The sequence below is a fragment of the Mercenaria mercenaria genome, chromosome 7, assembly GCF_021730395.1.
Source record: "Mercenaria mercenaria strain notata chromosome 7, MADL_Memer_1, whole genome shotgun sequence".
Classification (NCBI taxonomy): domain Eukaryota; kingdom Metazoa; phylum Mollusca; class Bivalvia; order Venerida; family Veneridae; genus Mercenaria; species Mercenaria mercenaria.
Window position 1 is genome coordinate 23,330,338 of NC_069367.1, and position 16,577 is coordinate 23,346,914.

At 33.8% G+C, this 16,577-nt stretch overlaps 1 protein-coding gene across 3 annotated transcripts in view; it reads right to left on the minus strand.

Annotated features, from left to right (window-relative positions):
• Positions 1 to 539: 539 nt before the first annotated feature.
• The window catches only part of LOC123554750 (uncharacterized), a 41,925-nt gene continuing 25,887 nt past the window's right edge, over positions 540 to 16,577 (minus strand). For 2 of the 3 annotated variants that reach the window (XM_053547785.1, XM_053547787.1), the window contains exons 3-6: positions 8,211 to 8,386; positions 4,761 to 4,872; positions 2,507 to 2,630; positions 540 to 1,813 (exon numbers count right to left, since the gene is read on the minus strand). In XM_053547785.1, coding sequence (XP_053403760.1) covers positions 1,734 to 1,813; positions 2,507 to 2,630; positions 4,761 to 4,872; positions 8,211 to 8,386 — 492 coding nt within the window. In that variant the 3' untranslated portion in view covers positions 540 to 1,733. The remainder of the gene's footprint in view (positions 1,814 to 2,506; positions 2,631 to 4,760; positions 4,873 to 8,210; positions 8,387 to 16,577) is intronic. The other variant, XM_053547786.1, reaches the window with a different exon arrangement.

Consider the following 16,577-nt stretch of genomic DNA (forward strand, 5'->3'; position numbering starts at 1 on the left):
AAGTGCTGTGTAGCAGCGATAAAAAGTCGCCCGACTTAACCTCAGTGTTGTTATACTGTCTGGTCCTTCGGGATCATTGATTTTAACTCATTTAGATTTGAAATTGGATGCTGCTTAAGCCGGTGCTAGGGGGCGTGGGCAGTGTTGCATTTTCCATTACTGCTCATGAACAGACTCAATCAAACCGAGTCGGTAATTTTCACTGTTTGCATTGTTCTCGGTGCTTCCGAGGGACCTACGTTCCAGATTATATTCATTACCTCAGTCAAACTTATTCAGTTTGTATATGTCTTGGTCGAGTTCTGTGCTTCCAGCTTTTTTCCAGCAACCCAGAAAACAATCCAACATTCTGCGCCGCTTTTCCTCCCGAAAGATTTTGTATATTCGAAATGGGAAAACAATTGAGGTTTGCGTCTGCACTACCTAATGTTTTGTAGCAATATATCTTCGTTTTATGTTTCATGCTTGTAGCAGTTACACATTACATTGTTTCTGTCGGACATTGTTTATTCAGTTTATGCCAGTAAGAGAGAAACAAATACAGCTTTGTAAGGAGCTTTATTTTAACACAATATATCTTTTTTACAGTACAAAGTAAGATTGCTTTTAAATTAACAAATTTTATAGACGTTTTCTTTGACCCATTTTACTTAAAATTAGTATGTTATGCAGTTGATAAAAATGAATATCGAGTAAAAAAAATAAAGAGTCTTTTTCTAAGTATTCATGTTACACGGCGCACATTCCTGCAAATTTAAGAACATTCAAAGTCTGTAAACGCACAAATATTCAGTTGCTTCGATGGGCTGATATACACTTAAGAACATTAAAACACCTGATCTAGACATTAAGAAAAATTTCATAGTATACATATTTGTAAAACATACATAAAAGGTAAGTGTTTTGAGGTGAAATTTTGTCTGTACAAACAGAAACGTGATTACCGCCAATAAGTTCTGAATATCGAATCTCTCTTTTGGCCTATACATCGTTAACAGGTAGGTAAATTGACCATTTTTTCCAATGATAAAATATGCGGCTGACTTTACGTAGCAACACGCCAACACATGTGACTTTGACGCAAACTAAATTGTTCGCGTGGTGGTGTCAAATAATGTTCACTTTACCACAGCCTGTCTAGAAATGTTTGTAATTATAGATTCTTATTTTATTACTCTATTAAAAAATCTATTGAAGTAATTGGATGTTGTTTGATCTTGTCGCGTCGCGATATACAGCATTTTGTATATCAACGCTGTGAATATTGTATGTCATGAATTACAACGAAAGGTCCTCGTGCAGATATAATGATTCACAAAAGATGTGCTGTACATCATTGGAGATAATGAATAACAAAATTTTTCTACACAAATTGCAAGAATGAAATAATTGCCGTAAGAATGAATAAGGCGTTTGTAAAGTCATTGAGTGTAGAATAAGATTTGTTTTATGGTATAAATGTTATGCGATACAGCTCTAGAGTGACCCATTTGTCAAAAGTTGTGGTTGTCATGTTTGTTGCATTTATAGCGCTGATTCGGCTCGTTTAAAACAATTGCTTATCTCAACAATAGTGCGGGTTCTTTTATTTCATTTTTTTTAAATAAATCAAAATAAGCCATTCACCGGCGGTATGGTAATTGAATATGCATTGTAGTCTTTTTAACTTCAAGTTTATATATCATTTCATTTAAATGAGCATAACGTTTATTGAAAACTAATGCAGCCATTTTTTATTTTTTGTAAAAATAGAAACGTCCTCTTGACCGGCTCCCACCGCCACCATAACGTCCTCGTTTTGTCATTAAGTCATCTGCAAAACAAAAACAAAACAAATACGATAAGAAAACCTGTATGTAGCATTCTGCAATGATAGGAATTTATTCTTTAATAAAAGGCAAACATTAATGCATGCCTGAGAATAAACACCAATTCCACTAAGTAAATATAATGTGTGCATTTCAAGTTTCTGCTGAAAATATGAATCTAATTTTGTGGCAAATTTCTCTGAAATCTTATTTTGGCATAACAACTTGCTGGTATATTTTCAAGGTAACATATTTGATACCGTTTAGAAGTGTGCAACGTAGATAATTTAATTAGATTACGTATGAAAATAATTGTAAAGTACATGACTAATAATATTCGTTTTACAAATTACAAATAGTCCACTCATAAACTGATCATCGTACTATTGTATATAATATCTTCCTCTTATACTAATATCAGTTTTCAATTAGTTGACTTAAAAGTATGGTTCGTCATTAAGCCTTATTTCGTGTTCTTTAGGTAGCGGACTTTTAATGACAATGGGCATTTTCAGTTCGAATACATATTCTTTGTATATAATTTCGACATTTTAGGTTGTTATGAAAAAAAAACCACACAAATTTTCTGTTATGTCCGAAAGAGGCCAAAATAGCACACGAAATGGACATTTCCGCATTGCATGGCGGGCCCTCAAACTTAAAGAGCACGTGGTGCATTATGACAAACAATATCTTACCATTACCATTATTGCACATAAGGTTGTGCACGTATTTAGCACCACTGGAACTGGGGGCTGAATCTCTCCAAACCGTTGCCGGACTACGGTCATTAAATAGATGACCAGGACACGTACAATGCACCTGAAAGTAAGAGCTGTACCTGTATAAAGTGAAGCCTTTGTCCATCTACAGTTATATTAAGATAGATACGTTTTATTGCCATCCAGTTTAGTTTTGTGTCATTATTATTATTATTATTATTATTATACCAATTTGTATAGCGCCCTTTTCATGATCAATTCAAAGGCGCTTTACATAGTTCAAATGCAGCCACACAGGGCGCATAATTCATCCTCTACTAGTACAGACACAGAGCGATCTGACCAGAGGGACAGAGTGAGACAAAGCCCCCACGAAAGAGAGATCAGAAATCAGATACAGGCTTGTCCAGCTTACTTAGCCTAGCTCGTTGCGAATAGACAGCCTGGTTCTTTAACGTGCCCAGTGTATAGCACTAATACACGCAAGGATTGCCTGGGTTCCTGACCAGTACACCTCTAGTTGGGTGGGAAACACTGAAAAGCGTTTCTGAAAATTCCCGAGTAGCTGCCGGGGATCGAACCCCCGGCCTCGGGATTGGAAGGCCAGTGTGCAAACCACTGAGCTATCCGTCCACCACCCATCATTGATTCTATTCGAAACCAAAAGAAAAATCATATTTCTTTGCATTAAATATTTAGACATTTGACATAAAGAGTTTGACTTGGTACTGCGATTGTTCTATCTGTTGTTAAATCGCCGCAATCCCACAGCTTTAAAATCAATGCATTTTTGTAAAAAATGTAAAAATGTAAAAAGTATTATCCTTTGAAAGACACAAAACAAAAATATTCTTGAAAAAGACAGCTGTATTAGCAATTGCTCAATCACCTAAGAGCTCGACGATATGAAACGCAAACATATTTTGTCAAGTTTGAACTTTGTGACAGGAGCTTCATTGAAGTGAGCCGCATTTAAGACTTAAGGCAATCATGGAAGAATGAGTTCTTGGTCATTTAAGAGCCAAAACAGCTGCATTTAAGTAAAAACTTTTGATTTCCAGTCTGCACACGCCCACCGTCCTAATATGTTTAAGGCGGAAAACTAGAATTTCCATCTAAAAGGTGACACAAAATGTTATTTACTAAACCAGTACATGAATTTTGATTATTTCATAAAACCAAAACTGTTGTTTAATTACTAGAAAATAATGACACCAGAGACAACAATTTCATGCAACGTTTACAAAAACAAGGGATTTGCTTTCAATAATTTACAGAAAACCAAAATAACTGTCGTTTTAACATCAAGATTTAACAGCCAAAAAGCCCCACCCACGCTCGATTGTAATTCAATACACTTCCTGGTTTTTATTTAAAATGTCGTTAAATCCAGGGAAAATTTTACAATCGTGTCGATTTAGTTTTTATCTATACCGTGAGAAAAAAAATAAAGCTGTTATTTATTGTTCTTTTTTTTTTCGCGTCCAATTTTGAAAGAATTTTTCGAACAACGCCATTTTGGGTATATTTTTGCGAATGACGTCGGTTTACACAGGCACGTGGAAAGGGCCGGCCTTGATATTATATACCAATGATGTTTATAAGAAAATAAACGTCTTTTTTCAAACAAGATATATAGTGAATGTAAATATTAAAAAGTATACATTTTTCCGTGGGTATGTATTTAAGGAATTGTCCAAAGTTGCGGAACGACTTTGAACTGTTGACTTTGGCAAATCGGCTTCTCACAGTTGCGATTAATAACAAAATGTATACATTTGACAAGAGCCACCCGACTGGAGAATTCTTGCGCATATCTCTTACGCATAAACAGTTACTTGTACAGGACAGCAGATAAAACTGTTTCACTATTTGACGAATAATCATCGAATTACCGTTTCAACGCTGTAGATAGTATTTTGTTTTAAAAATGAAACCTTTTTAGGTTTGTTTAAATTTCATGTACAGTAATAAAGACTAAAATTGCTTCATTGGAAATTCCATGTTTCCTTTCTGATGTACTGACTGATATGAGTACCGTAGTGATAATAATCAAAGAGAATATGCTATATCAGAGCCATCGGATTGCCGGAATTAGAATTTGCTTAGCTTCAAACTCGCTTTCATAACAGTTTTGATATTTCTTATGATAAAATTTATGACGTAGTGACATCAGTGTTGATAAATCTACTAGTTTGTATAATAAATTGAAATTGTTTATTCTACTAACCTTAACATATGTCTGAGTACTTAATTCGGGGCCGTCAACGATAACTTGTTCTGCGATCTCCCCTGGTTGGCGGCACTGAGGTATATCTTCAACAGGTTGACACAAGCCGTACCTGAAAAATCATGCTAAATGTTTATAATTATATTTCTTCATTTCTGACGATTCATCTGTTAATATGAACTTACGCATTATTTCAAATATGCATTGCATTCAGGGGCTTTTTTGGTCGAGTGGTTAAGTTAGCTGACTCCAAATTACTAACCCCTCACCGATGCGGGTTGGAACACTTGCCTTCGTTGTAGACTGCTTCATTTTGGCATGCGAGGAACTCATCCAGATGTCTTACGGAAGGTCGTCAATTCTACCCAGTTACCAACTGAGCTATTAACTAGAATGAGAATTCTACTCCTTTTCGTCTGATCAGCAATATTGTATACATTTTCTCAGGCAGATGTACGCAACTTATCCTATAACATCATCAGTAAGTCATTTTGCAAAATAATTTCTTGGCGATCTTCAACCTTTCAAATTTCACCAAGTTTTCCTCAGTTAAATAAGGACATACTTTTGATAAAATATGTAAAGACATATTGAAATTTCAAAGCATTCGGTTTGTAGTTTCTAGAAAATTTGTTTAGATGCAAAACTTTTATTGCGCGTGCACGACACCAAACAAAAGGGTGAGAAGGGTTTTTCTATCAAAAATGTCACAAGCCCGAACTAAAAATGCATACTAATGATTGAATGTTCATACATTATAACAAAATACTTTCTACCAGAAACATTATACTAATTGCACTGTACAACAACGTATTATTTGGTCTATCAAACTGCAAACCCAGCACGTAGAAAATATATATGATACTGAAGTACGCGATCAGGTTAAGTTGATGTAATGTCTTTTCCTTACAGAGGACAATATTTCCGTCTGTCTATAATATCATGCCAATTTTGACCTTTTGAAGCCGGGACCATTTTATTCTATTCTCCCACGACAAAGGCCTTTTCCAGCTTAGCTCTTTTACTTAAACACAATGTCAACTTTAATGGGAAAGTAATCCTTAAGCATTGTAGCCCAACCCTTTTAGTTTGATATCATATGATAGATTATTTTGCCTTTCCGAAGTAATCGGAACTACTTAAATTTATTCCGTTGTATAACACTATACTACTCTTCGCACTTGACTGCATTACGAAAAGGATCACTTTTGTACCATAAACTTGATATCATAAGACAATAACACAAAAAAAATTGTTATTAGGACAAAAACGACATATCCTCATCAAACAGATATGCTTGAACCTCTCAGCAATGTGCATAGGAGCGTTGGCGTATTGTTAATTGATACAATATGAAGTTAAAAAAATATCATATCACCCTTTTAAGATAATTTCTAAAGTCATGCTTACAGATTTGTTTTCAAGTTTTCTGAAATGTCATGAAATGTCATTAATTTTTTATAAGTTTGATTTATTGAGACCGAAATTGCTTCGAAAAGGTCAACCACAAAGGCCAACTAATAAGTTTGATCAATAGAGCTCTGTGAACAGTCACTTTGATAAAACGCTTGAAGTCAAATGTGTCACCTTACAAATAAATGTGATAAATGAAAAACCTTTGTTCTACAATTTTAAGAAATTAACGCAAGCTTATTTCATAAAAGTAAACAAAAACTTATATTTCATTCTAAGAGGAATTTAATGATTTGTTTCTATACCATACACGTGGAACTGGTTAAACTTGAAAAGTAGTTTACTTTGGAAATATATATGGACGATAATGTCGAAGTCAGCGCCTGTGTTAAATAGAATTTATGTTTACCTTATAGTTTTACTCGTTCACTTTATAAAACCTAGATGATAGAATATTTGATGAAAGCCGCTTTTATTAATTTCATTGATCCAGAATTTTAATTAATTAGTTAAAAACATGGTCAAACAATGTATAATTAGGTTCCGAAGCATCGAAATTGATTAAACAAACTGATGAGTTTTTCATATAAATTAAACCTGATTGCATCAGTAACACAATTAGTCTTTATATGGTAGTTAAAGGATAGGTGTTTTTATGGGTTTTGATGTATGTTTACAAATCAAACAAATCAGAAAAAAAGAATATATTCACAAATTAGGCACATCAATTCTTTTGGCATTTGATGATTATCTAGTTAGGAAAAAACCGAACTTCTAGTAACATTGACTCAGTTAATGGCATTATATTCAATTAATGCCACATAGTTGTTTGACGGTGCAAATCATTTATCTTCATCCGCTGATGAAGTTTGAGTCCTGCAGATGATTAACTTGATATCTGTAATTTATTGACATGTAGTTGCGATACACAGAATAATGTTTACATTCCCCCTATATTGTTCCATTAAAAATGTTGACGTTCACTTTGCTTGAACAGTTAATGGAAATGCGCCAAAGTAATGATAGCGCCGCTTAGTGATAACGTGCCATTGTTTTTTCATGACGCCCGCATGTAACAGGGAGAACCTTCCTCAAATATCGTCGCAGTTGTTCTGTATGCTGAATGTAATGGCAGAGGAGCTGATTTCAATGTCAAACAAAACGAAAAAATGGAATTTGATAAGCTAAATAACACATGCTGAACAAATGGAAAGGAAATATAATGTAAGCAATATATTTTTTTCAGAGTAGGTGCTAGCGCAACTGATTATATACTGTCGTTTATTTTGCATAATATTTGGAGAGAAAAATAAAGACTTAATCTTTACAAGTATTTTCAGGTGTTTAGCCAGCAAGTCGTTCAATATCTTTCCTCAAGAAACAGAGTATAGTCAATATATATCAGAAACCTACTTACGAAACTTCATGTAGTGCATGCGTTCTCGGTACATGCACATTAGAATATTTTGAAAATTCAGACCTCGTGCAAGTTTTTACAAATGAAGTCTGTGGGATACGTTGCAATTTGGACGACATTGTCGCGAAAAACACGCAAGGTTTCTTAATGGGAGTCTATTAGATTACTCACAGTTTTGATTTCTTTTTTGCGAAAAAGAAACATTTATACCACGTAGATTTTAATAAAACCTTTTACATTTATCAATCAAGATGTTGCCTTTAAAAATAAACAGTTACTATCGCGATCAGTGTTTTACTTTTGAAGTACAATCCCATTCAAACTTCATCAGATTCGAAGGTATTATTTGGAAGCAGAGCAGGTGTCAACATTTTCATTACCATTTTTTATCTTTAGAACGTTTCTTATAAAATTTAGTAATGGGAAGACATTCATCTAGGATAGCTTTCCTTTACGCTTGGTGGGTCCAATATCCAGAAAGGTGACGTTAGGTCATGACTTTTGGTACAATGTATATCAAATTTGCAGAACTACTCTGAAATTTGTGACCCATTCACAGACACGTGTCATTTAAAAAAAAGTGTTATACACATTCTACTTATTATTGTGAATATACTTGCCATCTATCTACATCGGTCGTTAACGTTTGTGGCCCAGGCATGGAGGGACATTCAGAACCGCTCGGACATTTGCATTTAAACTGAATCATATAGGACGCTGGTCCGAGACCTTGTGACGGCAATCCGTAGATGTCTGAGCAAACAGCACTCTGTGGGCACATTTGTAATGGGAAATCCTGAAAGGAACAACAGATACATCAACAAAGCATAAATAGTCATAACTGTTCTAGCTTTCTGTAAAGTGCAAGTAAACCAATTCAAACCCTCCAATGTTTTTAAAACCGCCCCCTTTAAGGCGGTGACCGAACAAGTATATGGGTATCTCTTGTTCACGTTGTTCCATTCATATGTCGTATATATGTGAGTACCTGCATATATTTCCATGTAAAGAGTTTTTTTGGGTTAGTTGAGATCTTTGTATGTGGATTGTGCTGTGAGCCTTTTGTCTTTGCTCTTGGTTACGATATTCAAATAGCACTTTTTGTGTAGGATTTTATTCTTTATTTTAATGTGCGTTTGAAATAGCAAAGTTCAGAACATTTAAATTTTACAAAATCTAGTCAGGTATTTCCAGAATGTACGAGGGTTGGCACAAGAGTAATGTCACTGTAGCTATAAAACAACGGAAAAAAATATTTTGCCATATTATCAGAATAGAATTTTTGTACATTTCGATATATTATTATCAAATACTATTCGAAGAAATACTGTTTGCATGTTTGTTTTGTTGTGTAATGCCAATATCAAGCTTCGCCATTTAGTAAACATTTCCTGTGTTCTTTTAGGACTTCTCAACAACACTAATCTGCCCTCCTCTGGGAAAATTTACTAGATTTGTAGACATTTGAGGTTATACGTGTTTCATTTACATAAAAACAAAACACATCATCCGGAATTAAGATATGTGACCTCTTAATTGGAAGTAGCGTGCTATTCCGAAAAACCACTTGAGTGGTATGATTGTAAAAAAAATGATCCTTTGACAGTTATCTTGCCATCATGAGCAGACGCCAAAATGTATCTGAACTCATCACAGGGATAAGACTTCATTGTGTGAACCGTGGTTTCCATTTTTTCTATTTCATTGTCTAATGAAAGTCACAAAAATTTCATAACCGCGTCTGCAACATTTGAGTTCATTTAAATCCAATATACATACGAGACACTGTCCACATTCTTGTAATCTGTGGGGCACAACTCTAACAGCTTCATTCAAGAATAACACACAGAGAATATGCTATAAATTGTCTTTAAACTATCGAGAAACTACAGTGAATTGGCCTAATAACAGAAGCAGGGAGCTTCATCAATATGGCTTTTAAAACTAAAACTGAAAATAAAAATAGCATAGCAAGAAGCGTGTTGATGTAGTCACTACTTTTAAAAAGCAAATTCGACAAACTCAGCTTTTAGCTCATACTTGTCATGAATATTGCTTTCATTGTTATGGCTAAGCTTCTAAAAAACTACTATTTTTTTCATACCGTTTTAATACAATTTATTTATGTCATTAAAATCGACTTGAGATATATTATTACCAGTATACAGACACTGCACGCAATAACTGTTTTTTTTTTCTTTTGCTTTCTTTTAACTGAAGTGTGATCATAATTAGTTTATACAGTCGACGAAAGGTCAATATGAAAACACCAATATGAAATTAATTTAGTACTAGTTAGATGTCTTAAATTGTAGCAACGTTAAGCCCACATGATAGTATCACCGGAGATTAGAGAAGGTCGTGTTATTTCTTTCAAGGACAAAATTGGCTCTTAACATTTCACCTAGTAATATTTGATGAAGAACTATGTGACCCGCCAGCCCAATAAATCTTTATGTAAAAGGACAACAGATCCCAAGGAAACCATTAAATGACAAACACATTTAATATCATACGCTCAGTGTCACCCGACAATAGAAAATATAGGAGCATCAAAATCTATAAATCGCCACAGTGAATAGAGGGAATACAGCGACGTTAAATTGATTAGAAACTAAATCATATTTACGAGATATGACCGGGCATAAGTGAAACGCCTTTGTGAATTCACTGCCAATAATGGATGATCACGTTCTACTGATACACTTTGTGTCCTCATGTTTGTTATAATTTGTCTTATGAACTTGCGTGGGTAAATTTTTGTGTTTGCTCTGCACTGAGCAAGTTGCTTTTTTTTGTATCCTGGGTTGAGAGTTTCAAGTTTCAGAATTTGATGCTATTGCACGGTGAAATGATTACATCTGTTATGATTAATTGTTATCATTTTGTCTTCTGGCGTCAATACAAGCAATTGTTATATTAACGTCGTGTCACATATTACTTTGCACCCTACAGGCGCCAAAGGAGTGCTGCCATATTTTGTCAATTGTTTAATATAAAAAGATTTAATAATCAAAATGATAAAACACAAAGCTGTTTCACCTAATTCGCACCTCATGAATTGAGTTATATGGTGCAAAATAACTCAGTGATGTTTATGGACTCCTACGCTACTCCGCGGTACGTTTAACCCCAAACTGAGCCAAAATACGGTTATGTCATTGCGTTTAGTAGGCCTACTATTTTGCACCTTAAGTATGCTAAGTATGCTAATAAATAGCACTCCACTATTTCAACATAAAAGATATATTTGAATCGAAACAAAAAACATCCCTTTTTAAATTTAAACCAAAAACAATACATAAAATGCTATAGCAATATCCAGTTTTGTAGAAATGCTGATGTATCATTTACGACATATTTTTGTAAATACCCGCTATATCATGTATTTCATAAATGTGTTTTAGTTATATGCCCTAAAATGGAAAGGGATATGAAAGTTTATAAGTGTGCGTACACTGTACACATGATAACCATATTTCATCTACGAACCTACGTCTACTCCGAAAGCCAGCTGTCTCAACCTTTGTAGCACTTGATGTCCACTCCTCCAGTTATGTTCGTATGTTTGTACGGTTTATACTAATTTGTTCTTGGTCGAATGTGAAACAAGTTCTACAACTTATATTTTTCACGTCTTGGGTATGACGCGGACAGGAATTGAGTCCACAACCTCCAGCACTCGAAGCGGAGCTCTACCACCAGGATACCGAGGCGTTTTATATACTTAGGATAGGTACAAATTTATGATTATTCGTATTTTTATGGAAAATTATTAAACTTCGATTTTGCATACACTGTCAAGTGATTTACCAAACAAAATTGTACTAATCAATTACAAATAAAAATACAACTTGTAAAAGTTCACAGTAAAGTGATTGTTTAATTGACTTCCCATGGTTGGAGTCCGTGCTAATTATCAATTTTTCTAGGGCGGAAACAATTATATTAAGAATCTACAGTAGATTAGTTTTTCAAAGTTCTTGTATATAGGTCATGAGAAAGTAATTATCCTAATTCAATACACTTTAATTAAACAAGAAACAGAAAATTACTTGCTTGAGCAATTACAATGTAAAAAAAAAAGTGCGGAGAAAATACCTTGGATACGAATGTTAGTATACGTGAATGTCATTGTTAAATGATTAAATGATTAAAAGTAGTGTTTGGAAAGGTACATTTTTCATCTCGTGTTTTCAGTTAATAGCAGACGACATACCTGAAAGGCTGTTTTCAGCATAATTCCACATCAACTATGATGCAAAGTACATCTAATAGTAGTGCAGTGTACAATATATATTTTTATTCAAGTGTAATGTATATTATGCGGGGAATTACTAATGCTTATATATGTAACATTAGCCCGCCCGATTAGCTCAATAGGGAGAGCGCAGATCTACGGATCTCGGGGTCGGGAGTTCGAGCCATGGGCGTGGCGCATGCTCTCCGTGATGATTTGATAAAATAGATTCTGTCTGAAATCATTCGTCCTCTACCTCTGATTCATGTGGGGAAGTTGGCAGTTACATGTGGAGAACAGGTTTGTACTGGTACAGAAGGTTAGGTTGACTGCCCGCTGTTACATAACTGAAATACTGTTGAAAAACGGCGTTAAACCTAAAACAAACAAACAAATGCACTATCTACATTATTTAATACCCAACTTGTTTTTACTAGAGGGGCGTCTGGTGTACTCCCCATCTACCCAACCATCATACTAAATGGAATTCTGTATTTACTGAAAAAGTGCAAGAAATTGTGTTCTTCACTTTTGGTTAATAGGTATATGATTCTTGTTAAAATGCCCATATTTATTTTTTTATTTGTTTCGTTCGTCCATTTTCTGTCCTTTTCTCAGTCACAAATGTCAGATTCTTTCAAACCGTTATAAGTTTCACGAGAGTTTTTTTCTATGAAACCCGAGAAACTTATATGTAGAATATACAAATCTTTGATTCTGTTCCTTTACCCGTTCGTTGATTCATCTGTCTTTCCAACCGCAGTTACAAAATACTTAGTATAGATATTTATTTATAGTTCCTTTACTAACTTATAAAAAGGTGGTAGTTAACAGCCACAGGGATATCTTTGCAAAACCAGGATTTTGGCAAACTTCACTACTATTTCTAAGTGACTAAGAAACTTCTGCTTTAGCTTAGATGGTAGTTTAGAGGCCAATGAGCAATAAATGATATAGTTTTGCATTGTTTTTAATTTCCTTATGTACAAAAAAATGATTAAAACAATTTGTCCAATTGGATTTTCCAATCGGATATATGTCGTCCGATTGGAATTTTTGAAAGTCCAATTAGACTTTTTTTCCCATATTTTGGCGTGCTGGATTTTTTCCGGGCGGAAAACATAATTTTTATCAAAGTGTGTAAAAACAATTAGTCATTGTATATTTTGTTTATTAGAACGTAATTTGTATCAAGTAGCAGTCTGCTGATAAATTTCGAAAAATCCAATGGGATTTTTTTCCAACAATTTTTACTTTTTTAAACTGTTATAGATTGTAGCTAATTTCAAGAATATGCAAGCATTTCAATCAAGTTAAATTCAAAATAACGTGGTATGTGACAAATGTCCTTTTCTGTAGGGGACACTTATTGTTTGGCAATATTCTCGTTTGTGTTACTAAAAAAGCATTTCACTATTCGTCATAACAGATACAGTCTATAGTCGTTATTAAAAACGTTTCAGTTATAGTTGTCAAAACAAGATTTCAGTTAACATGGTTAATAGACGCCTTAACGTCAGCTGAATTGATAGATGCAATTGAGCTTTTTGATGGTCCCAATAACAGCATTTCGATTTTTAGTTGTAAAGGCAACATTTCGATTTAAAGTTGGCGTAACTGCAATTCGATTTATAACTGCCGTAAGAATAGTTTACTTTACAATATAATATATAGCCCCTATAAAATCTTTTTGATTTGTAGTCGCCATAACAGCATTTCATGTTATTTAAGTCATAACAATTTTTGTTATAGCATTTTTTTTTTATATTTAATCGACATAACGTTAACATCAATTGTTGGTCGTTATAATTTATGGTACTCTGCTTTTTCGAGATTAAGTGGCTCCGAAATGCTAAAGCATCTAACTAGAAATGTCACTAAAGCCTTGAGTGTCTTCCTCCTATTGTTCAAATTCATATCTTTTTATTGGAATGACCCCTATTACCAAAGACGTCCGAGGTAAAGTATTCCAGAAAGAAACTTTACAATAAAGATTTTTATATATTTCATCATTTTAGTTGACTAAAATCATTTAGACATGCACAATATCTGATAACTGACTTTTGTCAAGTGGATATAATATCACACCGTCCTTTTTCAAATGGCCTTTCAGAGAGTTTCAACATGTCAAACTTCTGTGGTACATGGAATTACAATCAGTAAATTAAAGCAGCAATCAAAACATTCACGTATCTCTTAAGTAAAATGGATTTGATGACCAAATGCTGTAGCCACTTAGAATGTAATGATTCTCCAATTAAACATTAGAGTACTATTACATTCATTTGGCTTCAAACAGTCAATCAGCAGACTTGGAATAAGTAGTTCAAATCACAAAGGTACGGTGAACATATTTTGAATAAACAAGGTCCAAGAGAATTCTTTCGAGTCAAAAACAAACGGTTACGTTTTAAAACTATAAAAAAAACGTGTTTTTTCAGCATTTCATAAAAACTGACATTGTTAAACTTGTCTATAGCAGCCACTCCTCGGGAGGCACATTAGCTAGCAGTGTAAGTTAAAAAGGTTTTATCGTATTTCGATAGAAACAAATAAAATCTTTTTTGTGTAAAGCTTTCGCTAATTTATCGGACATAAACCCATCCTTAATACACCTGCCTGTCTAAAAGATGTCAAAAATAATACACCTGCCGGTGTAACCGGTGTGAAAAATAATACACCTGCCGATGTAACCGGTGTCAAACAAAATGCGCATGCCCGTCTAACCGATGTCAAAAATAATACACATGCCCGTCTAACCGATGTCAAACATAATGCACATGCCCATCTAACCGATGTCAAAAATAATACACAATCCCTTAAAACGATATATAAAGAATAAATATTCTGCTTGAAACGATGTCAGAATGAAAATTCCGCTTAAAACGAGTTCAAAAGTAATGCACCTGCCGCTCTAACAAATGACAAAAGTAATACATGTACACCTGCCGCTCTAACTTACGCTAAAAGTTATACACATTCCACTCTTACCACAAAAGACAAAACAACTTCAAGAAAAGGTGTGTAGATTAGGTATATTCCATTCGATTTTAAGATTTCTTTTAGTATTGGAATAGCTTGAATATCTTTTTATTTTAAATAGTAGGGAAGGAAGTAGTTCAACATGGTACATTACAATTGATTTTATTTTTAAATGTCTGAAGGCAATATTACTTCAGTTTTCTTGGAAATATACAGCTTTTTGTATAATTATTTGGAATTTGAAAGAAGCGGTGTTTTTTTCTGCAGGCAAAACTCAAAGTTTGAAAATTATGCCACGTCTCACTTTTATGAAAAAATAAAATAATTACTAACGTCGCCACAACAATGAAACATATTATAAAACTTCCGTAGCCTTAGGAATTATCCGTTGTTGGAGAATGTTCATTTTTCTGTTCTGTTTTCACTTTCTTCGGGAACTTCTATTCACCTAAATGTGACTTTTTAACATTTAAACATACTGTAATTATTAATGAAAGTATCAATACAAAAAATGTTAATTTTATTTACTGAACAATCTTACTAAAAAATACAAACGATAATGAAACAGGAATATATTGAATACCACGCAATTAATCTTGACAGCAATGAAATAACATAATTTAACAACTATTAGTAGTATCTTTTAAACAAAGATATTCTCAAACAAGCGAGGCAAATTATATTTCCAAAATCAAATTTAAATTAAAAATCTGAAAGAAAGCCTGCAAGCAACGTCTTTAGAATTGTTTTTTTTTTCCCTGTTAATAATTATCTTTTATACGCACGTAGAACAAATCACGAGACACAGAAGAAGTCAAACAAGTTTTCAAAGGGCATTTATTGCGCAAAAGTGCTGGTATATTTAAGAAATAATAACTTCCGAAACGTGGTTTATCGTAGAATAACCCGAGTTTTGAGTTCTTATGCGTAAGAATATATCACGAAGGCCGTAGGCCTGAGTGATATATTATTTCGCATAAGAATGAAAAACTCGGGTTATTCTACGATAAATCACACTTGGGAACTCGTTATTTCGATTCTAACACGACATACTAGTACAGCAGTATTACAAAAAAATGATAACTACTTTTTACGACCGTGCTACGTACCTGGAGCGGATGACGTCAATGCACGCGAGTGGTTTATTGCATAATAACCCGAGATAGATTTTGCTCTACATGTATGTAGGTTATTTGCTGGTCGTGTTAGAGTGTAAATTAGATAAGAATACTATTTCAAAAACAACTTTTTTGTTTAGAATTTTGCTTCTGTAATTGCTAACATTGTTACTTTATAAATCATATGGTCGCTTTATTAACGTTATGTAGTATGGTTTCCGTCAACTGCATCAAAGAAGCATATTTTGTTTTAATTTATTGACAATATAATTGCGACAACATGCAACGTCAAGATCTTTAATCTTTAGTCACTTCGGAAGGAGATGTACTATGTTCGTTATAACAAAATAGAAACAGTTTAGGACCAAAGTTAAAGAAATTCAATACGCAATTTGTAAGCTATTAAATGATTGTTTTGCTTTTAGCCTGTTACGCCAATAGTCGAAGCCTTTCGGAAGCGGTAGTACTTGGAAATTTTAAAATGATCTCATTTTCGTGCGTTACGCACAACAGGGCACATATGAAATTTCACATTAAAACTCATGCCCTTAAACAAAATTGAACATTTACAAAACTTGTCAGCCAGTAGCATATTTAAGGGAACTAAGCAAAAAGAGCTGTTGGAAGACAGTAAAAATTTAAATAAC